The sequence below is a fragment of the Alexandromys fortis genome, unplaced genomic scaffold (assembly GCF_014885135.2).
Source record: "Alexandromys fortis isolate MF-2015 unplaced genomic scaffold, M_Fortis_MF-2015_v1.1 scaffold_5, whole genome shotgun sequence".
Taxonomy (NCBI): Eukaryota; Metazoa; Chordata; class Mammalia; order Rodentia; family Cricetidae; genus Alexandromys; species Alexandromys fortis.
Window position 1 is genome coordinate 19,066,185 of NW_026067924.1, and position 20,715 is coordinate 19,086,899.

The window sequence follows — 20,715 nt, forward strand, 5'->3', positions numbered from 1 at the left end:
CGGAAATGTGGTTACTTTCTTCAGGGCCACCAGCAATTTAGAAGGTAGGGGAAGAGATTAACAGTAATACAGAATGGCGGGCAGAGTTCTGTTTGAAGGGCCGGTGGCACGGAACTGTTGATGAGAACTAAGAAGCAACTTCCTGGTCCTACCACTGAGAGATGAAAAGGGATTAAGACACATAAATCTCACTTGATACCATGAGAATTGTGGAATGCCTGTGAATAAGAACAGCATTTGGTACAGGATTAGAGCCCAGGTTAATAGTCCAAAGAACAAGGTCAGAGACTAGATGAGGTCTAAGGATAAGGGAAATCCAACCAAGAGTTGGAGTGATCTTACTGTGAGTCTAAGATTAGGTAAAATTTTCCTAGTTAGAATTTGAGTATCCACTGAGAAATCTATCAGAGTCTAAATATTCGCCCAGCACATATGGCTATTTAATTAAAATGAGATACAACAAAATAAATATAAAATTTTATTCCTCAGTCTCCCCAATCACATCCTGAGTATTCATTAGGTATATGTGACTAGTGATTTCCATATTGGAAATCATAGGTGCAGAACTTCTCCCAGCCAGCACAGAGGCATTATAGACAAGGAAGGTGACAACAGGGGAAGTCGTTTCTCTTGGACTGCTAAAGGTGGGATGTGCAAATTGGAGCAGAATCATATTTACCTTGACCATAACGATGGTAATTCTTCTTGTAAGTCAACGTTGAACTCTTCAAACACTTTCTGAGCTTTCTGGAACTCCTCTTCTGCCTAGAAAAGACACACAGCATGTTGGCACACAGAGGGGTCATTCTTATGCAGAAAAGATCACTTTGTATTAAACAAGAATTGCCTTGTGGTACTCTCAGAAGGCTTTGAGAAGAAATATTTGTTGAAAATCATTCCATCTCACTATTAAATATGAAATGGTAAGATTCACAGGAAAGCCAGTGACTTTCTTCCAGGCTTGTTCTGATTTGGTTTTTTTGTTTGTTTGTTTGTTTTTTGGTTTTTCAAGACAGGGTTTCTCTGTGGTTTTGGAGCCTGTCCTGGAACTAGCTCTTGTAGACCAGGCTGGTCTCAAACTCACAGAGATCCGCCTGCCTCTGCCTCCCGAGTGCTGGGATTAAAGGCATGCGCCACCACTGTCCGGCTTGTTCTGAATTGTTAACTCTACAAAATGCTATACTGCTTCTACCAATCTCTGCTGTGGATACTACTCATGAATGCTCTTTCAGAAAAGTCAAAGCCCCATGGAAAGTCTAAATCATTACCAGATGTATTTTCAAGATAGATTTATAATTCGCTGTAGAACACACTACAGAGAAAAATATCCCTTCACCATATAAGAAAGCAATGACCCACAGGCTGGAATTCCACGGTACAACCTCGACAGATTTACCTTTTGTACTGCCTTGACTTGGATACAGGGGAAAGAAAGGCAACATAGATGAAGTGCTCGACAGAGCCTGGCCTGTGTGAGGCTTTGCATGAAGGGCAGCTGCTATCGCATGTGCTTGGGAAGTGATGGGTATTCATGCAGGATCTGCTCAGGGTGGGTGTATAGAAGAAGGAAAGGAGAGAAGGAAGAACTTGGAAGTTGAAGGTGGACATGTAATATGTATCCAAACTGAAGATCTTGCTTGTCATACTAAGGGATTGAAATTTTTTTTTCCTAATAAGGACCACTAAGAGAGGTAGGTAGTCAGGAACCTGATCTAGAGATGCCATGTTGGAACATGATTTGGCAATGGTGTGAGGTAGAGAAGACAAACCAAGACTGGAATCCAAGGGAAGAGTGGAGAGCTGATATCATTTAGTCGGCATCTGCAATGTCGACAAGATCGTGATGGCTTGAATGAGATGATCCTCACAGCCTCCAGCATTTGAATAATTGGTCCTCAATCAGTAATGAGGTTCAAGAGGCTTGGGAGGTATAACCTTGATGGAGGAAATATGCCACTGGTGGCGGGGGGGGGGGCTGGTTTTGGAACTTGCAGAGTTTGACTTTGATCTCTCTGCTTCCTGCTTGTGATGTAAAGTGTGACCTCCCTGATTTCTGCTCCAATGGCTATGCCTGCCTGCTGTCATACTTCCCCACTGTGGTGGTGATGGATGCGTACCTGTCCAATACCCAAAGCCCCAAATAAGCCTTTCTCCTACAAGTTGCCTAGGCATGGTGTTTTATCACAGCATTAAAAAAGTAACTATTACAACGATAAGAGCTGCAGAAATGAATCTTTTCCAAGAAACTGATGTTATGCAAATGTAGCTTCTGCCTTATTTTCAGTTGGGAGTTTTGTCTAAGAATGCCAAGGTTGGCCTCCCTCCTGAATCTATGTTTTGGCAATGTTCATGGACCATAAAGAAGTGCAGAAACTCTCCTGGGTTTCTTTGAGCTTGAAGCACTGCAAAGGGCTCAAATTTATTCAGATCAAAATGTGTCAGTCATGGATCTCACTTATAATAACATGAGAAAAACCTTATTTTAATTAAAGTGGCTTAGAAAACTGTGATTTAGTTTGAATTCTATCCTGATTGCAGTCTCCCGTTAAAAAGGGGAAATGTCCAATTTTTAAAAACAAGGCTGCTACAAGCCTCAAGATTTGGAGAGTGCAGTCACTCACTGGATGCACCCCTACCTTGGAGATCCGACTCTCATCCTTCCTTTTGGAACTCTGCAGAGCCTCCAAGTGATGGCGAGCGCTGTCATAGTCCACGAGCTTCCTGCTACGCTTTGCAATGCGATTCTGCAAACACAGACAACACATGACCTGAAGGGGAGGTGGTCACAGAGTCTCTGACTGCCAAAAGTCAAAGGTCAAATGCTTTCTGGGTCAAAAGCAGCTGAAGACTTTACAAGAGTCATTGCATTTACATATGTTTCTGCCTGTGTGAGTATAGTTAAAGAACAATCTACAGGAGTCTGGGCTCTCCTTCTACCACGTGACTTCCTGGGATTGAACTCAGGTGGGTCGTCAGGCATGGTGGCAAGCACCCCCACCTGCTGAGCCATCTCACTGGCATGGAAGGTGAGGATTTTAACAGAAGATAGAGGTGAGCAGCAATATGAATAGGAAAAAAGACAGCCAGAAATCAGAACGAAGCTTCCAGACCTTTGTGCTGTAAACAATGTCCCTTCTGCAAATAATGAGGCTGATCATGAACAGTTAAAGTTACACGTTGCCATCAAAGAGCAGGAAATCCCAGAGTGTTTGGAGTATCAGACAAACCTGGACTCTCTATTAGCGTCTATGCTCACTCTTAATATGTTTGCAGTCTGAAGACAGGAAAAAGCCACATAAGGTTTTGTTTTATGATTATAATAGCATACTAACTGCAGATCCCTAAGACAGCTTTACTCTCTAAGAAATCTTTTTTCAGTTTGTCATTGTCCTTGAAGTTTTAGAAACTAGAGCTAATATATCGCTTTGGAAATGCTGGTGCCCAGTACACAGGGAAACTATTCTTGTGCTAGCTCATTCCTAGGGCCAACCCCATTAAGGAATTTTCACAATCCTGGTCCAGAAATCCTGAACCACTAGCTATATCTAGTGCTGTACCTAGACAACACATCCCATGACCACAAACATTGTTCAACCAGGACCATCTTCATTTGTCATCTATATGACTCCTCCTTGCTTAGGAATCATATAGTTATAAATTATATGCATAGTTACCCACATTAAGCTCCCAGAGCTGTATAGTAGCCAAGATGGCCTGTTTCCCTCATATGGAACAAGTTACTTTGTATGAGGATGCCCATAAGGAAACTCACCCTAAGCAGAAAAGAGCTTCTCCACGATGGAGTCCCCCACGGTTCAAGGCCCCTGAACTTCAAGTGATGCTCTGCAGAGTACCTAGTCCATCGCCTTCTCACTGTGTGCTCTATGAACTATTCTCCCTATTCTAGACTAACGAATGAATTTAGTCATTGCTTGCTACTATAATAGCTAGGCCACTATAATAAGTTATTCATATGGAAACATAAAGAGGAAAATTGAAAGAGAGCTAGGCATTCCTGGCACCCATAGCTTAATTTGGGAAGCCACACCCATCCTCAGAGATGTTTAAGAAGAGACTCCTACTTCTGCTACATGGGCTTCAGATTCCTCTCTTTAGAAACCCTCTGTTGATATTCTCCTGCAGAAGGGAAACAAACAATCTCACTTCTTTCATATAGGAAGTCTGCGCACTTAACAGGAACCACAGGATGGCTATCATAAACATGAACTTCTAAGACAGAATGATCTGGAAAAGCATTCCACCCAAAACCCGAGAGTAAAAGCATACATGACCTGGAAAAACAAGCTCCTATCAAGAGCAAAACCAATAGGCACTTTGTCCTCCTGAGATGCAGCAGTAGATCTAGCCTGAGAATTTTCTTCCTAGACCTCTTATTACTTAAATTTGGTGCTAAGTCCCACCTGCTACTTCTCCATCATGAGATCAGATCGTCAAGAAAAGCTACATTCCAGCAATAGGGACAATTAAAAACTGAGCTTCAAGATGGCTTGTCAGGGACACCTGCAGAGAATGTCATTCAGAGACACAGGGGGAAACTGTCACAGTTTACATGGTCACACTGGGCACAGTGGTGCATGACTGCATTAAAGCTGTTAGAAGGGGAAGCAGGAGGCTCACGAGTGTGAGGGAAGTCTGGCCTGCTAGGGATGTCCTGTCTGAAAACCAGTAATAGAATGGAGTCTCTCCAGCCCTTCTAAAAGTTAGTAAATCTGATTATGGCATATTAGTGGTTACTATGAATTAACTTTACATTAATCTTACATTAACTCAATGTCCTCTAACTTTGTCTCCTTTTTTGTTTGTTTCTTCATTTTGTTTTTTTCAAGACATGGTTTCTCTGTGTAGCCTCGGCTGATCAACAACTCTCTTTGTAGACTAGTTTGGCCTCAAAGATCTGCCTGGCTTTGCCTCTGCCTCCCAAAAGCTGAGATTAGAGGTGTATGCCACCTGCACCTGGCCCTAACTTTAACTCTTAATTTGTATTCATTCCACCTATGTCTTTCTTTCCAGACTGAATGTGGGGCAGAATGAGAGAGTGACAGAAAAAGAAGGGGAGACACAGACAGAGAGAGGACGACAGAGACAAAGAGAGAGAGAGGGAGAGAGAGAGAGGGAGAGAGAGAGAGAGAGAGAGAGAGAGAGAGAGAGAGAGAGAGAGAACTGTAACTATGATTCTATGCTGAAGCTCTGGCAGGGAAAGTGATATCCTAAAACAGAATCTGTGCCCCTCCCTTTCAGTAGTCAAACTATTGAGATAATGAACTCCAAAGAATATAATTAATATTAATTACATTCTTCCCAAATGCCATGCATGGGGAGACACACCGATAGCTAGCACCAGCCAAAAGAGGAACTGGCTTTTTGGGAGGCGATTTCACAGTTCCAGCATCTTACCCCACAGTTAAATTAACTTATGTAATACTTTCTGGTTTTTCATATCACAAGTTTTTTTTTTGTTTTTGTTTTTGTTTTTGTTTTTTTTAACCATTGTCTCAGGAAAGACCGAAATTGCCTTCGATTTACAGTGATGGCCAAACTGTACGTGAATCCATTTTATTTTATCAGTTCTGGCTCCATTGTTTGTTTTAAAATCCAGGGAAATGGGGCATCCGGTTTGTGAACCTAAATGCTCAGTAACAGAAGTACAGATCCGAGAAAACTAGAAGGGACAACTGCTGACCTGTGGACACCCAGGCCTGTCCTAGTCAGACTCTTCAAAACCAATGACAATTAAAAACATAAGAGAAGGAAAGTGACTGAACAACACACAATAATATGTATGGATGACAATGAGAATAGAACTCATCATTCTGTAAGCTAAGATAAAAAGTAATTTAAAACTGAAAGTATAGTACGACCATAAGAACTACAGCAAACTAAGCCTTAGATACCATACAAGTCATAAAGCAATGGGCTTGCTGTCAAATATTGAAAAAATTGGTCTTTGAAAAGAGCTGAAATTCAGTTACTCCCATGCTTCAGAATGAGGTGGAAGAGTGCACTGGTAATTTGGTTTTGTTCAAAAGAGAAGTGAGGTGAATCTAGTGAGACATTTCCCTGTGTAACTGACAAGGTTCTCACAAGGGGTAGCTTACTAGGGCAGAGGTGAATATTTTAAGGTCTGTCATTCACTAGGCACATATAGTTGTGTGCTGGAACAAAAAAAATCAATCTTCCTTTCCTGTGTGACACTTTTGGGGGTTTGAATAGATAATAGATGATAGATAGGTAGATAGATAGATAGATAGATAGATAGATAGATAGATAGATGATAGGTAGATAGATAAATCAAAGCTTCATAAGAACAGAGTTAACTCAGATTAACTTTTTCTTATAACACAATTTAATTAAGTATCCAATAGTAAACTTAATTAAATAAGTCAATTTAAGTAATAGTAATAAATGTTAAGCAATAATAAATTTAATTAAAATTTCTTGAACTCCCTCGCTGCCCTAGATTTCTGTGGTCTAGAAAACAATGGTTACACTTTTAAAAATTCTCTAACAGCCCCAATTTGGAATTCGTGTTGGCACACTGAAGTAAATACATGCTTCGTTGCTCAAGCATGGCTGCCAACTTAGAATCTAAACTGCATTTTATAATAACTGCTCACAGCTGCAAGGCTGCCTGGGTTGGTGACATGTGGGTTTTTATTGTAATATTGAGTTTTAGATGTCAGGGGTACACACTGAGAACCATAACACAGGGTGCCCTGCCAGTCAAACATCATCCTCAGGAAGCTACAGTGAATGCTTGAGAATTTGCATGCGGTTTGAAAGGCATGTGGCCTGTGATGTTAATGGGAGTCGGGGAAGTCACTTTTGTTCCATGCTTTGGAAACTTTCCATTGACTTATCTGACTCACAGAGCTCCTTTCCATCAACAACCCCTTCGGTACACGCTCACCAGCCATCGTTTTACGGCCTTAAGGAGACCACTCCTATTTCTAAAGTGCACGCGTGGAGCACATGTAAAATTTAAATCTGTTTACACACACACACACACACACACACGCGCGCGCGCGCGCGCGTGCACAATAATTAAATACAGCCATTGTCCACTCTCCAAATCGTCTCTTTCCTGAGATATCCACAAAACCCCTTAATTATCTGCCATGCTACACAGTTTTCCAATCCTCTCTCTTGGCTGATGATTTTGCCAATGGAGCATGAAGGTTAAGGATAAGGGGGAGAAGAGACTGATCTGGCCTCTTTACTTGACGTGTAAAGCCTTGCGGTTGCCTTCGGAGTAGCACGGCGAAGCCCTTGATTGTGTCATTCCCTCATCCCTAGACGTGCTGCCACTGACGGATCACACTTGGGTGTGTGAGTTCACTGATGTGCCTCAAGGAAGAGGCTGCTTAGGTAAAAGTTCCAGTGAGTGTTGTATCGTGTGGATTTCAAATAAACTGAAACGAGCAACCAGGATGGTCGATTATGATTCTGTTTCAACACTGTGATTCTGTGCATGTTTGCTTTGTGATTGTATACTTTTAGGGAACACGGGCAACAAAATAACTGCCTCTGGGTAATAAAGGCAGTAACATTTTCCTTCTGAAACCCGGGAGCCTTTAGGTTGTCTACTTATCTGGTAAACCCGAACCTCACTTAGTTAAGTCGCACTATGAAAACACAACAGAATCAGACAAGCTGCAAGCTGACTTAAGTTTTCAGGAAGGCGAATACTGTTTTCTTTGTCCTCTTCTAACTTTCAGATCCTGATTTTATCAGGCCATAGAGGTAATATCAGAAGATAGAGGAATAAAACCTGGTTTTTGTTTCTCCCCTGGAGACACTGATTCAAACAACACATCAGTTCTCTCGTGGAAAACAGAAATTAGTTGAAAGGCTACTAGCTGCACAGCAAGTGCAAAGAAAAGCTTTGATTGAAAGACACTCAACAAGTGTGTGGCCACTTGCAAGAGTCCCATTGCTTGACACAGCCCAGGATATGTGGCTGCTATGCTTGACTCCCATCTCTTACCTGAGTAGAGACTCTCAGACCCTTTATGCGACAATGAGCCTTTGCATGGTATTGCTAGACTGGTCCGAGTCAGTTCAATCTTGGATGACACTTGAATCTACTACAGAATTAGTCATCATCGCTGTTTCTCTGAGTTCAGAGCAAACAAAGCTTTTTAAAGGTTCAGACTCCTTCTTCAGAAAGAAAAAGCCTGACAATTGTGTAATGGTCCCACTTTTAGAGAGACGACCTATGGAACTGGCTTTGATCTCAGCACTGATGGGGCCCAACTCTCTCTAGATAATTGGAGATTTTGAAGAGCAGATGGATTTGGTGGTGGATAAGTCCATAAAATATATTCAGTATTGAAATTGTGAAATCTAAAGTGAAGCTTCACAGCTTCCATTTCAAATGCCAGCTTTAAATGCACATAAGTTTATTAAGTTGTATAGACTCTGGGTCTTGCTAGTTTGGGTATCTAGTATTTTTATTTATTTGCATTGGGTTTTGTAATGTTTATTTTAAAAATAATAGGAAGTAGGCTGTACTACAGACAGACAGACAGACAGGTTTCTCAATATCTGACCAGGATGCCTCTGCGGGTCTGGCCAAAAGGAGACCATCCAGATGAGCACATCAGACCAAAGATGGAGTGGAGATAAGAAACCCTCCGGAACCACACTAGTGTGCACAATACCGTTCTCACCACACCTGAGAGCAACACCATTGAACTTCTAATCTTTCCCAGATCTCTGGCCGCTTCTGGAGAACCTATTTAACAATAAGCATTCTGTTTCTATCACTATCTATGTGTCCCTCATCAAATTCCTTGTTCTAAAGCCCAAGAACCTAGTAAATTCTAGTAGCTGCCTTCTAGAGTCCAGTATCTGCTGACAGGTGACTATTTTGTCTAGTGCGCAGACTCCAGCACAGAGACTCAAAGCAAATGAAATCTCTGGGAAGAAATAGCAGGTGGATGTGTTAATATTGGGAATCCATCATTCAGGTTTATTTCCTTGACATGTAGCCACCAAGAGGAATATGCTGCCCAGTACTCCAGAAAGCCGCAACTGTTCCTTCTGTATTGGCCAGTGCTCCTTATTCATACCCTGTGGAAGCAGAAAAGCTAGTCCTTGCCCTGCGTGCTGTTTTAGTGAAGATGCTTCATGTCACCGTGCAGCCAAGGCCAGAGCATTTCCTGCAGGAAATTTCCTGGTATTTGTCACAACTTCTGAGAAATCCAGGTCACAGTGGATTTTACAAAGAAATGCTTCAGATGCCCACAGGTGCTGATTCATAGTCTCCTTACCCTGCTAGAGGGTCAACGTGCCCTGAGTCCATCTTGAACACAGGAGCACAAGGTACCTATCTGTTGCATACAGATGTTTGTTTAAACCCATCATTACCCCCAAAGTCAGTTCCAAATCTACAACATTCAACCATTCACTTCTTTATTTACCCTAACAGAGGAGCTAAGAACTAAACCAACTGTTTTAAACACAATGCAGTTATATCCTAATACAAATACACCTTAAGGGCTTATATTTCGATTTTAATCTGAAAATTTCAAGGACAGAAAAGATGCCCAGATATGCTGTGACCACATGTAAAAATAATAGAAAACAGTGAACATATCAGATTTCTCCTCTCATTTACAGTTAGCTTCCTCCATTCTCTGTGACCATTTATTCTAATGAAAATCACCCCCACGAGGTTTGAATACAATGAAGATTTGATTTCTGATTTTGTATCTATAGGCTTGAAAAGACTCTGGCAAAGAAAGAAACATTGAAGTGTTCACTATAAGAGACGCTTTGATTTCTGTAGCTGGATTTTATTTCAACGACAATAGGAATAGAATGAAACCCATGCTTAACAAATGAAAAGTTACAAATGCCTTTCATTTAAGCTTGAGAACTTTCAATTCTCCTCTGTTGCCCTGGTTTCGGTAACCACATGGGACCATTCAATTATTTCCCTCACACACAGAGAGTGAAATACCTTTATGTCAGGAAATTGGCCCAAGTAGGTGTCCAGCGTCAGCAAGGACCCGTCCACTAGTTTTTGATGGAAGTCTTCCCATAGAACATCACATTTCTAGGGGGAAAATAAGAGACAATGACTCCATAATCTCAGACACATCTCACTAAATTTCTAACATATACAAAACCATGCAACTTGGCAAGCAATACTCCCCAAGATATGAGAAGATATAATAATGACTAATTAGGAAACAAACAGTAAGGCAGTCTGTTGTAGCTAACAACCAAGCTAAGAGGGTGGCTTCCTTAAAGTTCATCTCTGATTCTGAATTACTAAGGAATGTGGATGTCTTAACAGGTTCCCAAGTTCCAGCAGACAGACACTGGAGCTAAAAGATTGAAAAGAACTCCCGCGAGACAGCTAATTTCTCTGCCGCAATTGAAGGAACTGAGCCAAGCCAGACAGAAACAGAAACAAAATGTGGCTGAAATCTCATTTATAGAATGAAAGTCTGTCATATTACCAGTTATGAGGTATCCAGAGGATTGGGGGAAAAGGGTATCTGGTATTGTCAGTCTACCATGCCATGTCTGGGCTGTCACTTCCAAATTTATGTGAGTAGTAAGTCTTTCTTTTAAAAAATCTTATTTATTCTTTGTGTCTTTTACATCATCCACCTCAATCCCATTCATTTCTTTGTCCCTTCACATCTGTGCTCTGCCCTTGCAACCTCCCCAAATAAAATAAAATTTAAAAAAGAAATCTCATCATGGAAGCTGCAGTGTGACATAGTGAGTCACACAGTGAACCCTTTAGTCCATATATCTTTACTTGAAAGTGTTCATTGCAAAGAGTCACTGGATCAAGACTTCCAGTGTCTGCTACATTAACAATGCCAGACCCTCACTGAGACTCCTCTTAGGTATCCTATTGTTGTCCTGTGTCATGGAGATCCTGAAGCTTCTACAGGACTAGACCGGCCCCTTCATATGCTTTTGTAGATCATAGATGGGATGAATGTTGGGGTGGGCCAACTCATAACCCTGGTTCTGGGACTAGGTAGTTGCAGGGTTGGTCAGCCCATCAGCTCTCCCCTGTCCTCACCACCAGGCTGAGTGCTCTAGCATTGCCATGGCTACTTCACCCCTTGTAGCCATGAGCAAGGGACAGAGACAGTTCTCCTGCTTTCTCACCTACAGGGTAAGCTCTCTCACACCTGCACCATCAGGGCTAGCTCAACTGTACTGCCCAGGTGAGGTGCAGGGGCCAATTGCTAGAGCTCAGAAGGAGTAGGAAGATCTCTCCAACTTCATGACATCATGGCAGATGAGGGCCAAGACCAGCGCTCCTACGTTCATGTTTTCAGGGCAGTTCACCTATATCCTTGTCAACAGGGTCAGCTCTGCTGTGCTGCCTAGGCGAGGTGCAGCGCCCAATTTCCTGAGTGTTGCAGCTGGTAAGGGGAAGAGTCAGCTCCCTCACCCACCACAGTCTCAGGGGCAAGAGGGGAAGAGGAGGGCATCTTTCCTGTGCTCTCAGTGAGTGGTAATTCTTAATCTTGTTTCTAAAAAAAAAAACAAAAACAAAAACAAAAACCCAAGCAAATAAACAAAAAACAAGTTTAAAATTGGATATAATGTCCCACACCTAAAATCCCCAAATGAAGAAAATAAAAGTGAGAAGACCAAGGCCAGCCTTAGCTACACAATAAGTTTGAGTCCAGCTTAGGCAACATGAGATCATTTCCAAAACAAATCAAATAATTTTATTTGCATTTTTTCCTTTTTAGCACTTCAAAAACTAATCCTAGTTATTATAATGTCCAATTTAAGAATATTATGCAAATAAAGTAACTTAAACCTACTAATGAAAATGGTTCATCACTCATGGTGAGTAGACTCTGAACATGTAATGATCTGTGGTTCTGTTATCCAAAGGATGATGTTTGCACCTGAAACTCAGGGTCCAAATGTTCGGGAATCCACAGGGACCACTGTAGTACAACAGCCATTTCATTAAAGAGACAGTGTCAATAGTGATATTGCCGTGGAAAAAATGGAATCATGAAATCTTCTAAGGATAATAATACACCTTTCCATTATTCTTTAAATTTTCGTTGTTTGTCATGGGTTTTGAGAATGCATTATTGGTCAGGAATGTACAAAATGAGATAAGCATTTAACAACATGCGACTGAAATATGGTGTTTTTATACTGAAAAAAAGTAAGATGATAAAAACACTCAATTAGTGCATTAGAAAATGGTGTGTGGAACATTTTAGCCAAATCCACATCCTAAAAGATTTTAGAAATGGGTTATCTCCAACAAGAGCGTTTCTCATACATAAATTCATTCTTGTTTCAGTTCTAATGGGATCACAAAGATCAGCATCAGGGTGTCGGCACTGTCAGGCAGCAACCAGAGACTCTCCAAGGCTGTAGACAAGCGCAGCTTATCGGATTAGCCTTCCCCTGGGCTTCAGCAGTGTCATCTAACTCAGACCTTCTCTTCCTAGATGTGCTGCATCGACTCACCTGAAGGAATGGCATGACAAACAGTTGCTCTCCTAGAAGCTCCCCTCGCTGACCACAACATGCTCTGAAAACTGACTAGGGGACCTGAACACAAAGGCTTCAAACGTGCTTCCAGTTAGCACAATAGTTATTCCCATCTTGTACATGGGAATGAGTCCCCAGAAAATAAAGGAACTGCCTGAGGTCACACAGTCATTCTTGCTGTCTGTTCCACTCTACTTTCCACAAAGCAGTGACAGCTATTGTCTTACGTCCTGCAGGTCAGCTGACCCCCAGCTCCAGTCTTCAGCTCAGGTGTGAGGGTATTTCTAAGTCCCAAGATGCCATGGAGTTCAGTTGATTTTAGTGAATGGACTAACTGTGCAACAGAGGATGGGAGGTCTTCTGAGCCTTTGCTTCTGTATTCCAAGAGGGTTGACTAAAAGGGAGGTGAGAATAAAAGGGAGAACTCCTGCACAAAAACAACACCAAAAAAGGCTATGCCAAAAATATCTGCCACAACCTATGTCATCTAGCAGAAAAAAGCTATTGTTATTTTGAAGAAAAGCAATCTTTAACCCAACCCTTCTCAAATGTTCTGGAACTGCTTTTGGAATCGAGTTCCCCTCACACTACAAGTGCGGGATGACTTAGGCAGTAGACCTCAGGCTGCCTTCTGAGTATCTAGTCTTACTTTGCCCTGAAGTGGGAAGGGGGTAAGTAGGCTGATCAATGGAAGTCTTCTGGAAGTCATTCTATGAGTCACGACCTCGCTCTCACCTCACCAACCATCTTCACATCTTCCCTTCCGTACCAATCGGGCTCGTAGACTTCATGAAGTGACTCGGTGAGCTTCATTGAGGCCTCCTGCATGCCTAGCATCGGAGAAAAACAGTTCTTGTTACATGGAATGACTCTCTTCTCCCTTGCTTTGATAACTGACACAGAACCAACTATGAGAGCACACCTACATCCTTCCTTGAGAGGCTCTGAGTCTTTGTCCCTTCTTACAGTACACATTTTCAGTTACTTACACAATGGTAGCAAAACACTGGATCTTAGAAGTCAACACTATCATAGTCTAAGAACTACAACAACAACGTGCTCTAGTCACTTAATAAAAGGAATCTAACAACAAATATCTAGAACACCGAGATAATAAACAACGCTGCAAAATTCTAAGAGCAAAATTAATCCTGAATCACTGTATAAAAAAAAAAGTACATTCAAAGCAAGTAGAAACAGTATAAATAGGACTTCAGTATGTATAAGTTGAAAGTGGTTACTTGATGTAAACAGTCAAACTATTGAAAGTGGCTACGATTCAAGTGGAGCTTAGGTTTTCAAAAGACAAGTAAAAATGTATTTTCTCAATATCTCTCAAAACTATGAATATAGTTTTGAATAAAACCTTTCAGAAAGCTTTGACTTCATGAGGTCTAAGCTTTCTTTACACATCAGGAGGCTGCAAACACTCACTTACTAATAATAGTAACAATAGGAAGTGAGTATGACAGCAGGGTATATAAAGCAGCTCCAGGGCTTTGCAGCCACCACCCCTTTATGTCCTCCTGACATTCCCGGAACCAGCAAAGCACAGAGGATAAAGTGCAAAGGCTGGGTTCACATGAAGGCGACCCATGAATGACACCAGAACATTAGGCAAGCAGTTGCTGGAAGACCCTGCCTGGCCAAGTTGGTGTCTCAGCTATTATCAGTCAGGAGTTAACAAAGGGAAGCAGAGAAAACTTAATGCTGTGAAGCAAGGATTGGAACCATGTGTAAATTGATAAAAGCCACAGGATATCTGGACAGATAGTAATCAGTCCGGGGTTCGCCAAGGAGTACAAAAGGACAAAATTAAAGAGGTCTGAGTTGATAGTCTGTATTGCAGAAGAATGCGTGAAATCCACACAGGTACAACTTGACATATAAGCCTATGTGTTCCCCATCTCCCTGATAATTGAATGTAAATAATGGCCCTCACCATTGAGGTTGGGTGGACCTCAAACACCCACACTCATGCATATACCCCCATAAGGATATGTAGGCAAACACATAATTAAAAGATGAAGAAAGTATTTTTAAAATACAGACAATAGAGGCATCTGCCACACAGTGATGCCATGAAAATTGAAAGTGCGTGCCTGGCAAGTAAAAAGCTTATATATCTTTCTATTTAAAAATAAATTTTATTGATCATTATCATTATGGCTAGTTTTTTATTAATAATATCCTCAGTACTTTATCATTTATCAAGATCATTATAATCAGTTTTACACACTCACCATGAACTACAAGAATACCTTCTTAGAAGTGAAGGACTGTGTCAAAAGGTACGTGTAAAAACTGAAGGAACACTCATTTAAAAGCCTCTGCCAAATTGCTTTCCAAGAAAGCAATCTTAACAGAAAAAAAAAATTGTCTTGTGTCCTTGAATAACCAGAATTGCAAGGATGGCATCTCCTGTGTCATTTTCTTAATCATTCTTTGGTGAGTCCTGAAGATGAAGATTTTTCATGTCATGTCCATCAGAAGTTCTTTTCTCTTTTGTTTTGGTTTTTGATTTGTCTGTCTGTTTTAGTTTTGCAGTGCTGGAGCCTGAACCTAAGGTTTCACCTTAACTAAGCAAGTAAGTATTCCACCACCAAACTATGTCATCTGTCCTTAACCGCGCTTACATTTCTATTTTGAGACAGTTTCACTAAGTTGCTCAGTGTTCATTAGGGTAGGTTTGATCTTCCTTATGCTCTTATGATCTTCCTGCCTCAGCTCCCCCGTTTAATTCTTCTCTAGCTAAATTTCTCTCCAAACATTTTGTTCATTTCTAAAAATAAATCATTCGCCATTTAGTTTACTTACTTAGTTCTTTGTGTCTTAGTTCAACTGCATTGAATAAAATGTCATCATTTCTGGTCATTTTAAACACAGGTTTACATGGGAAAAATCTCTGGTTCTTAGTTTATGTCTTTTGGGGTATCTTGAAAAGACCTCATTTCACCCAAAAATGGGGACTAAATACTTTGTGTTTTAGTCTCATACTGAAACTTTTTGTATGTGCATGTTAAATCTTTATCTGAAGTGGGAAGTAATGAAGTGTGAATTGGGCATTGCATGTTTTTCTCAGTGTTGGAGAGTTTTCCCATAACTCCATGTAAGAAGCTTCATCCTCTCTCCACTCACTGTGAGGTCTGCTCTATGGAGCATCAAGTCTGTTGGTGCTCTTGGCTTGGACCCAGAGAGGGACACCTGGTGATGAGTAGAGAGTAGCCTGGCAGCCCGCATTCACTCCTCTTACCCCTTCTACTAGCCTCCTGGATTGCACAGCAAAGGTCAGAAACCACTCTGTTCCCTAGACTGCACACTGGCACAACTTTATAAACAGTTGGGCTTTGTTTTCCTTTTTCATTTTGCAAGTCACAGACTTGTGTTCCCGGGTACCCAGCCACCACCAGCTTCTCCTGCGACTTTTTGCTCCTCATAGTGAGAGAGCTCTTACTTGAGTCTGTGAGTATTGTAGCTTGGGACCTAGCTCCCTCAGAAGGGATGCCAGCTGCAGATTTGCTTTAGTAAAGTCTTCCGTTCACTCTGTCTAACAAACCTTCCTAGAAACCCCTGGCATGTGGGTGGCATTTATTTTTAGTTTGTGGCTGAAGGGCAGAAGTAGATTTGTCCTTGAATATTCTGAGTATCATTTCAATGGAAACTGGAAGGGGGTGGAATGAAACACCTGTGTTCTAATATGCTACTTGCCAGCAAGCCAAGTGGAGCTCTCAACTCATTAACACTCACTCCTGTTTCTTACAAATTCCAAGAACAACTTGTGCTTGGAAACAGGCGGTAAACAACACACATACACATTACCTTTGATTGCTGCTAAATATCCTCGGAGTTCTCGCTGAAGTCTGGTACCCTCTGCCTGAAAAACACACAAGTGCAGAGATGCTAAACGTCTTGTCTCTATTTTTCATGCAAATATGAAGAAGTGTTAAGATTTGGTTATCATTGCTAGAACCTTGTTACTGGAAAAAAATGTATGTATGTAAGCACAGACTGAACAAGATAATATGCCCATTAGTCTCAGTATTTATACAGGTGTTATTCAGAGAAAAAAAAAGACAAGATTTTGCTAAGTAGAAAGTGGGGTATAGCAGACAGACCCTTCATCCTTCATTCTTAAGAACCACCAGTAGAAAGGCTCCTATATACATCTGCTTTTTTTTAATTTTCACAATTGGAAATAGCAAAACCATTTTTATCACCTCTGTTCAGAATGGTATCTGGCTGTTGTTAAGTCAGCCCAGTATCCTGTGAAAAGGTGAATGCTGAGGCATGTGATTGGGCAACCAAAAATTTCTGAGGATGCACACACTATACACATTTTTGTCAGAATCATGTCACAAACCTGCAAAAATAACCTTTCCACCTTAAGTTTTATGGGAATAATTATGGCAGTCATATTCTCTCAACAAATCAATCAAATGATTAGGCATATGATTATAAATTATCATCCAATACAAACCTAAAATATCTAAGCAATATATATATATATATATATATATATTAGATATAAATGGCATTTAGCACTAAATACCCATTCAAAGTACTTGGAGATATGAAATGTCCATCATCTTTAAATATAGACAGCAATTAACTCAAACACACTCTGAAAAAAAAGATTTTTGCTGAAGACCATGTTTGATTCAAGGTGCACCCTACTGCCTACCAACGGAATACGTAAAGAGTGGCATTGTTATCATCCCGAAAACAAAAAAAAAAAAAAAAGAGTGGCATTGTTTCTTGCTGATCTATGTAACGTGCAGGGAAAGTGTGTATTTGAGTTCATCTCGGGCTAGTTTTTACAACTCTGCATACTGTCAATATCAGAGAAAAAAGTTACCGCATTTCTTGGAGTGAATGAATTTTAATCAGAGTGGTTCCATTCAGAATGGAAGAAGAAATTAGTCAGGTTCTACATAAGGGACCTCCATTTCAGTGTATTGACATGGTACAAATAAACATCCTCGGGGTTCCTTGACTGGATGAGTCTAATAGAACCAGAGTGTGAAGGCAAACTGCAGAAACCTGGGAGGAAAATGGGTGAAATTCTAAAACAAGACAGTGCAGTAGCAAAGCATTCCACAGAGAAGCTATAAGGATAAACATGGGAGATGAGGCGGAGAGTAATGAGCTCCCAAAGAAGCCACAGGACAGAGAAGCAGAAGGAATGCCAAGACAAAACCTTGAGAAAGGGACTTTCCTCCCTAAAATCTAAATCTACATACAGGAGACCATTACAACTTCACTTTTTAAGAATCCATAACCCATAGCCAACCCTGGTCCAAAAGCACATAATGGAAAATTCCGTAAATAATCCCAATTTTGATTTGTGGCCGGATCTCTCCCTCACAAAAATATAAATAAAGGTACCCATGCTGTGTATGCTTCGCGCCATTTTATCACCACCCTTATGTTCCAATAAACTTTATCTTATAATAATTCCAAAGTGTGGGAGCACTCACTGTGGTGAATTAGATATGCTGAAGAAAATGAAGGTTCTAAAGACAAGAAAGGAGAAAAATAGCTTGCTGAGGTTGCATGATCTTAGGAGATATAATAAGTCATTGTTCATCTTCTTCTGAGCCTCATCTATAGACATATAGACTACAAATGTGTATAAATGAGAAAAGATGATATATACAGGTTTGATATAATTCATGGCTTCAGAAAATTTAGTCTGCATTCCTCTCAAGCGAGGAGAAAGTACTGAAAGATTCAAAATATAGACTTGAGAGATTTTATTTCTGATATATCATAATTCTTTTAATAAAAGTAGTAATTTCAGCTTTAATAACATCAGAATTGGCGATGGGACTTCTCTTGGGCCACGGAATGTGAGTAGAAGTGCCGGGCACTGCTAAGCTGGAAGTCATCACACAGCCTTGACACGTCTTTCTTTCGCCTTGGGTCCCACAGTGTTCCAGATGGGGCTGTTTGTTTGACCTGGATCCCAGGGTGACAGAAACTCACAATACAGCTCATTTTTACATTTGCAAAAGTGAGAACCATTTCGGCAGAGAGCCGTGGAGATGGCGTGACCTCGCTGGAATGTAGACCAAACTGCCCAATTAAACGAGTCAGTGAGCACTGAGAATGCTGACCTGCAGCAAAGGCAGAAATACAGCAACAAAAGATCCAATGGAGCTACCGAGTGGAGAAGCATTACTGGAATTTGCAGAAACATTCAGAAAAGAAAACAAACTGGAAATGTTAAGGACAAAGCAAATAGTTAAAAGATAACGGAAGCTTGAACAATCGAAAGAGATGGGACGGGGCTGAGAGAAGCCAGGTTTCACATCAGAGGTTAGGAGGTTAGAGGGAATCAAGTCTGAACTGAGAACTTTGATTTCTTTTGTTTGTTTGTTTAATTTTTTATTTAATTTTAAAGATTTCTGTCTCTTCCCCACCGCCGCCTCCCATTTCCCTCCCCCTCTTCCAATCAAGTTTCCCTCCCTCGTCAGCCCAAAGAGCAATCAAGGTTCCCTGCCCTGTGGGAAGTCCAAGGACCACCCACCTCCATCCAGGTCTAGTAGGGTGAGCATCCAAACTGCCTAGGCTCACACAAAACCAATAAGTGCAGTAGGATCAAAAACCCATTGCCATTGTTCTTGAGATCTCAGTAGTCCTCATTGTCCGCTATGTTCAGCGAGACGGGTTTTAGGGATGTACTCACTCATATTTGGTTTCTAGCCATAAATAAAGGGCATTGAGCCTATAATTCATGATCTTAGAGAAGCTAAATAAGAAGGAGAACCCAAAGAAAAACATATAGGCATCCTCCTGAATATTAACCTTCATCAGGCGATTAAAGGAGACAGAGACAGAGACCCACATTGGAGCACCGGACTGAAATCTCAAGGTCCAAATCAGGAGCAGAAGGAGAGAGAGCATGAGCAAGGAACTCAGGACCGCGAGGGGTGCACCCACACACTGAGACAATGGGGATGTTCTATCGGGAACTCATTAAGGCCAGCTGGCCTGGGTCTGAAAAAAAAAAAAAAAGACCTTTGATTTTCTTGAACTGATTTGAATCCAAAGCAATGTGAAGCTGAAAGTTCTAAAAGGTACAGTTAGGAGAATTTCAGTTCCTCAATATCACGCTTCTCAAACCAGGTGAGTGGAAAATCTGGGCTGCATCAGTGGCTTCTCCAGGACTCATAGAGAAGAACGCCACACACAGTCATTAGGCCAGAACTTCACAGACGTCTCTGGATCTTAGATGCTGTCTCTACTGTTTGTGGTTCTCCAGGGCCACAGAGATGAAGGAAGCCTTACTAACCATGAAAGATGCTTTACTCTCAGCCCCTCATGCAGACAGCATGCAGAACCCCCTGTGAAAATGGTGGCCATGAGTAGTCACCAGGATTGTTCAGAGTATCTGGAAATAGCAAACGAGTAGCAGGAGAGGGCATCCATCTCCCAAACACTCATGGAACAGAGTATGTCAGATGAAGACCACAATTAAGCCACTGCCTTTTCTTTCAAAACAAGAAAGAAATTTAAATTATTCATGCTCCTCTCCGTATACTGGATTAATCTTGCCAACAGGAAACAATAATGTTTTTTTTAATGAAGTGAGATTCTCAGAAGAGATTATTTTTTCATGTAACAGTGAGGAAAAGTTCAGGCTGTGCAAGACTAGCTTAAATAGATGAGCTCAATTTAAGCAGAATCCCAGAGCTAATTTAAATGACTTTCTGCTTTCTCAGTTATTAACAGCTTTAATTTTCCCTATAAGGTCATGTAAATCTTTCGGTAACAACCACATGGAGCTCCATCTAAAATTCTGCCAGATCCCAAAATGCAAAAGGCTTTGTAGAAAGATTCTTCACCTACAGCATCTCATAGGGTAGGTTCTTGTACGTGCTAAAAATTTCTCTACCTCATTACTGTGGGTAAACAGTAGATAACTATAATTGTTAGATTCTTCATCTAGATACATCCACCCTCATTTTGTATTTATCTATAACATATGCCAGGATCTCTGAGGGTGTGTGGTCTAGCAGAATTGTTTAATGTTTCTAAGTCTTGGCTTTTGGCAGCTTTTAAGTGGAAAAGCATAGAGCCATATCCCTCTCCTGTGATTCAGTCCCGTTCTATAATAGTCCAGCTAGTGGCTGTCCTTCACCACTCTCCTTTCCTGCATACTGGTTTTCCTGTAACACAAGGACACCC

At 41.1% G+C, this 20,715-nt stretch overlaps 1 protein-coding gene across 5 annotated transcripts in view; it reads right to left on the bottom strand.

The window, feature by feature from the left end:
* The window catches only part of Amph (amphiphysin), a 180,886-nt gene that overhangs the window by 51,973 nt on the left and 108,198 nt on the right, over positions 1-20,715 (bottom strand). For all 5 annotated transcript variants that reach the window (XM_050142246.1, XM_050142243.1, XM_050142244.1 and 2 more), the window contains 5 exons: positions 16,345-16,399; positions 13,261-13,355; positions 9,986-10,081; positions 2,637-2,744; positions 680-765 (listed from right to left, as the gene is read on the bottom strand). In XM_050142246.1, coding sequence (XP_049998203.1) covers positions 680-765; positions 2,637-2,744; positions 9,986-10,081; positions 13,261-13,355; positions 16,345-16,399 — 440 coding nt within the window. The remainder of the gene's footprint in view (positions 1-679; positions 766-2,636; positions 2,745-9,985; positions 10,082-13,260; positions 13,356-16,344; positions 16,400-20,715) is intronic.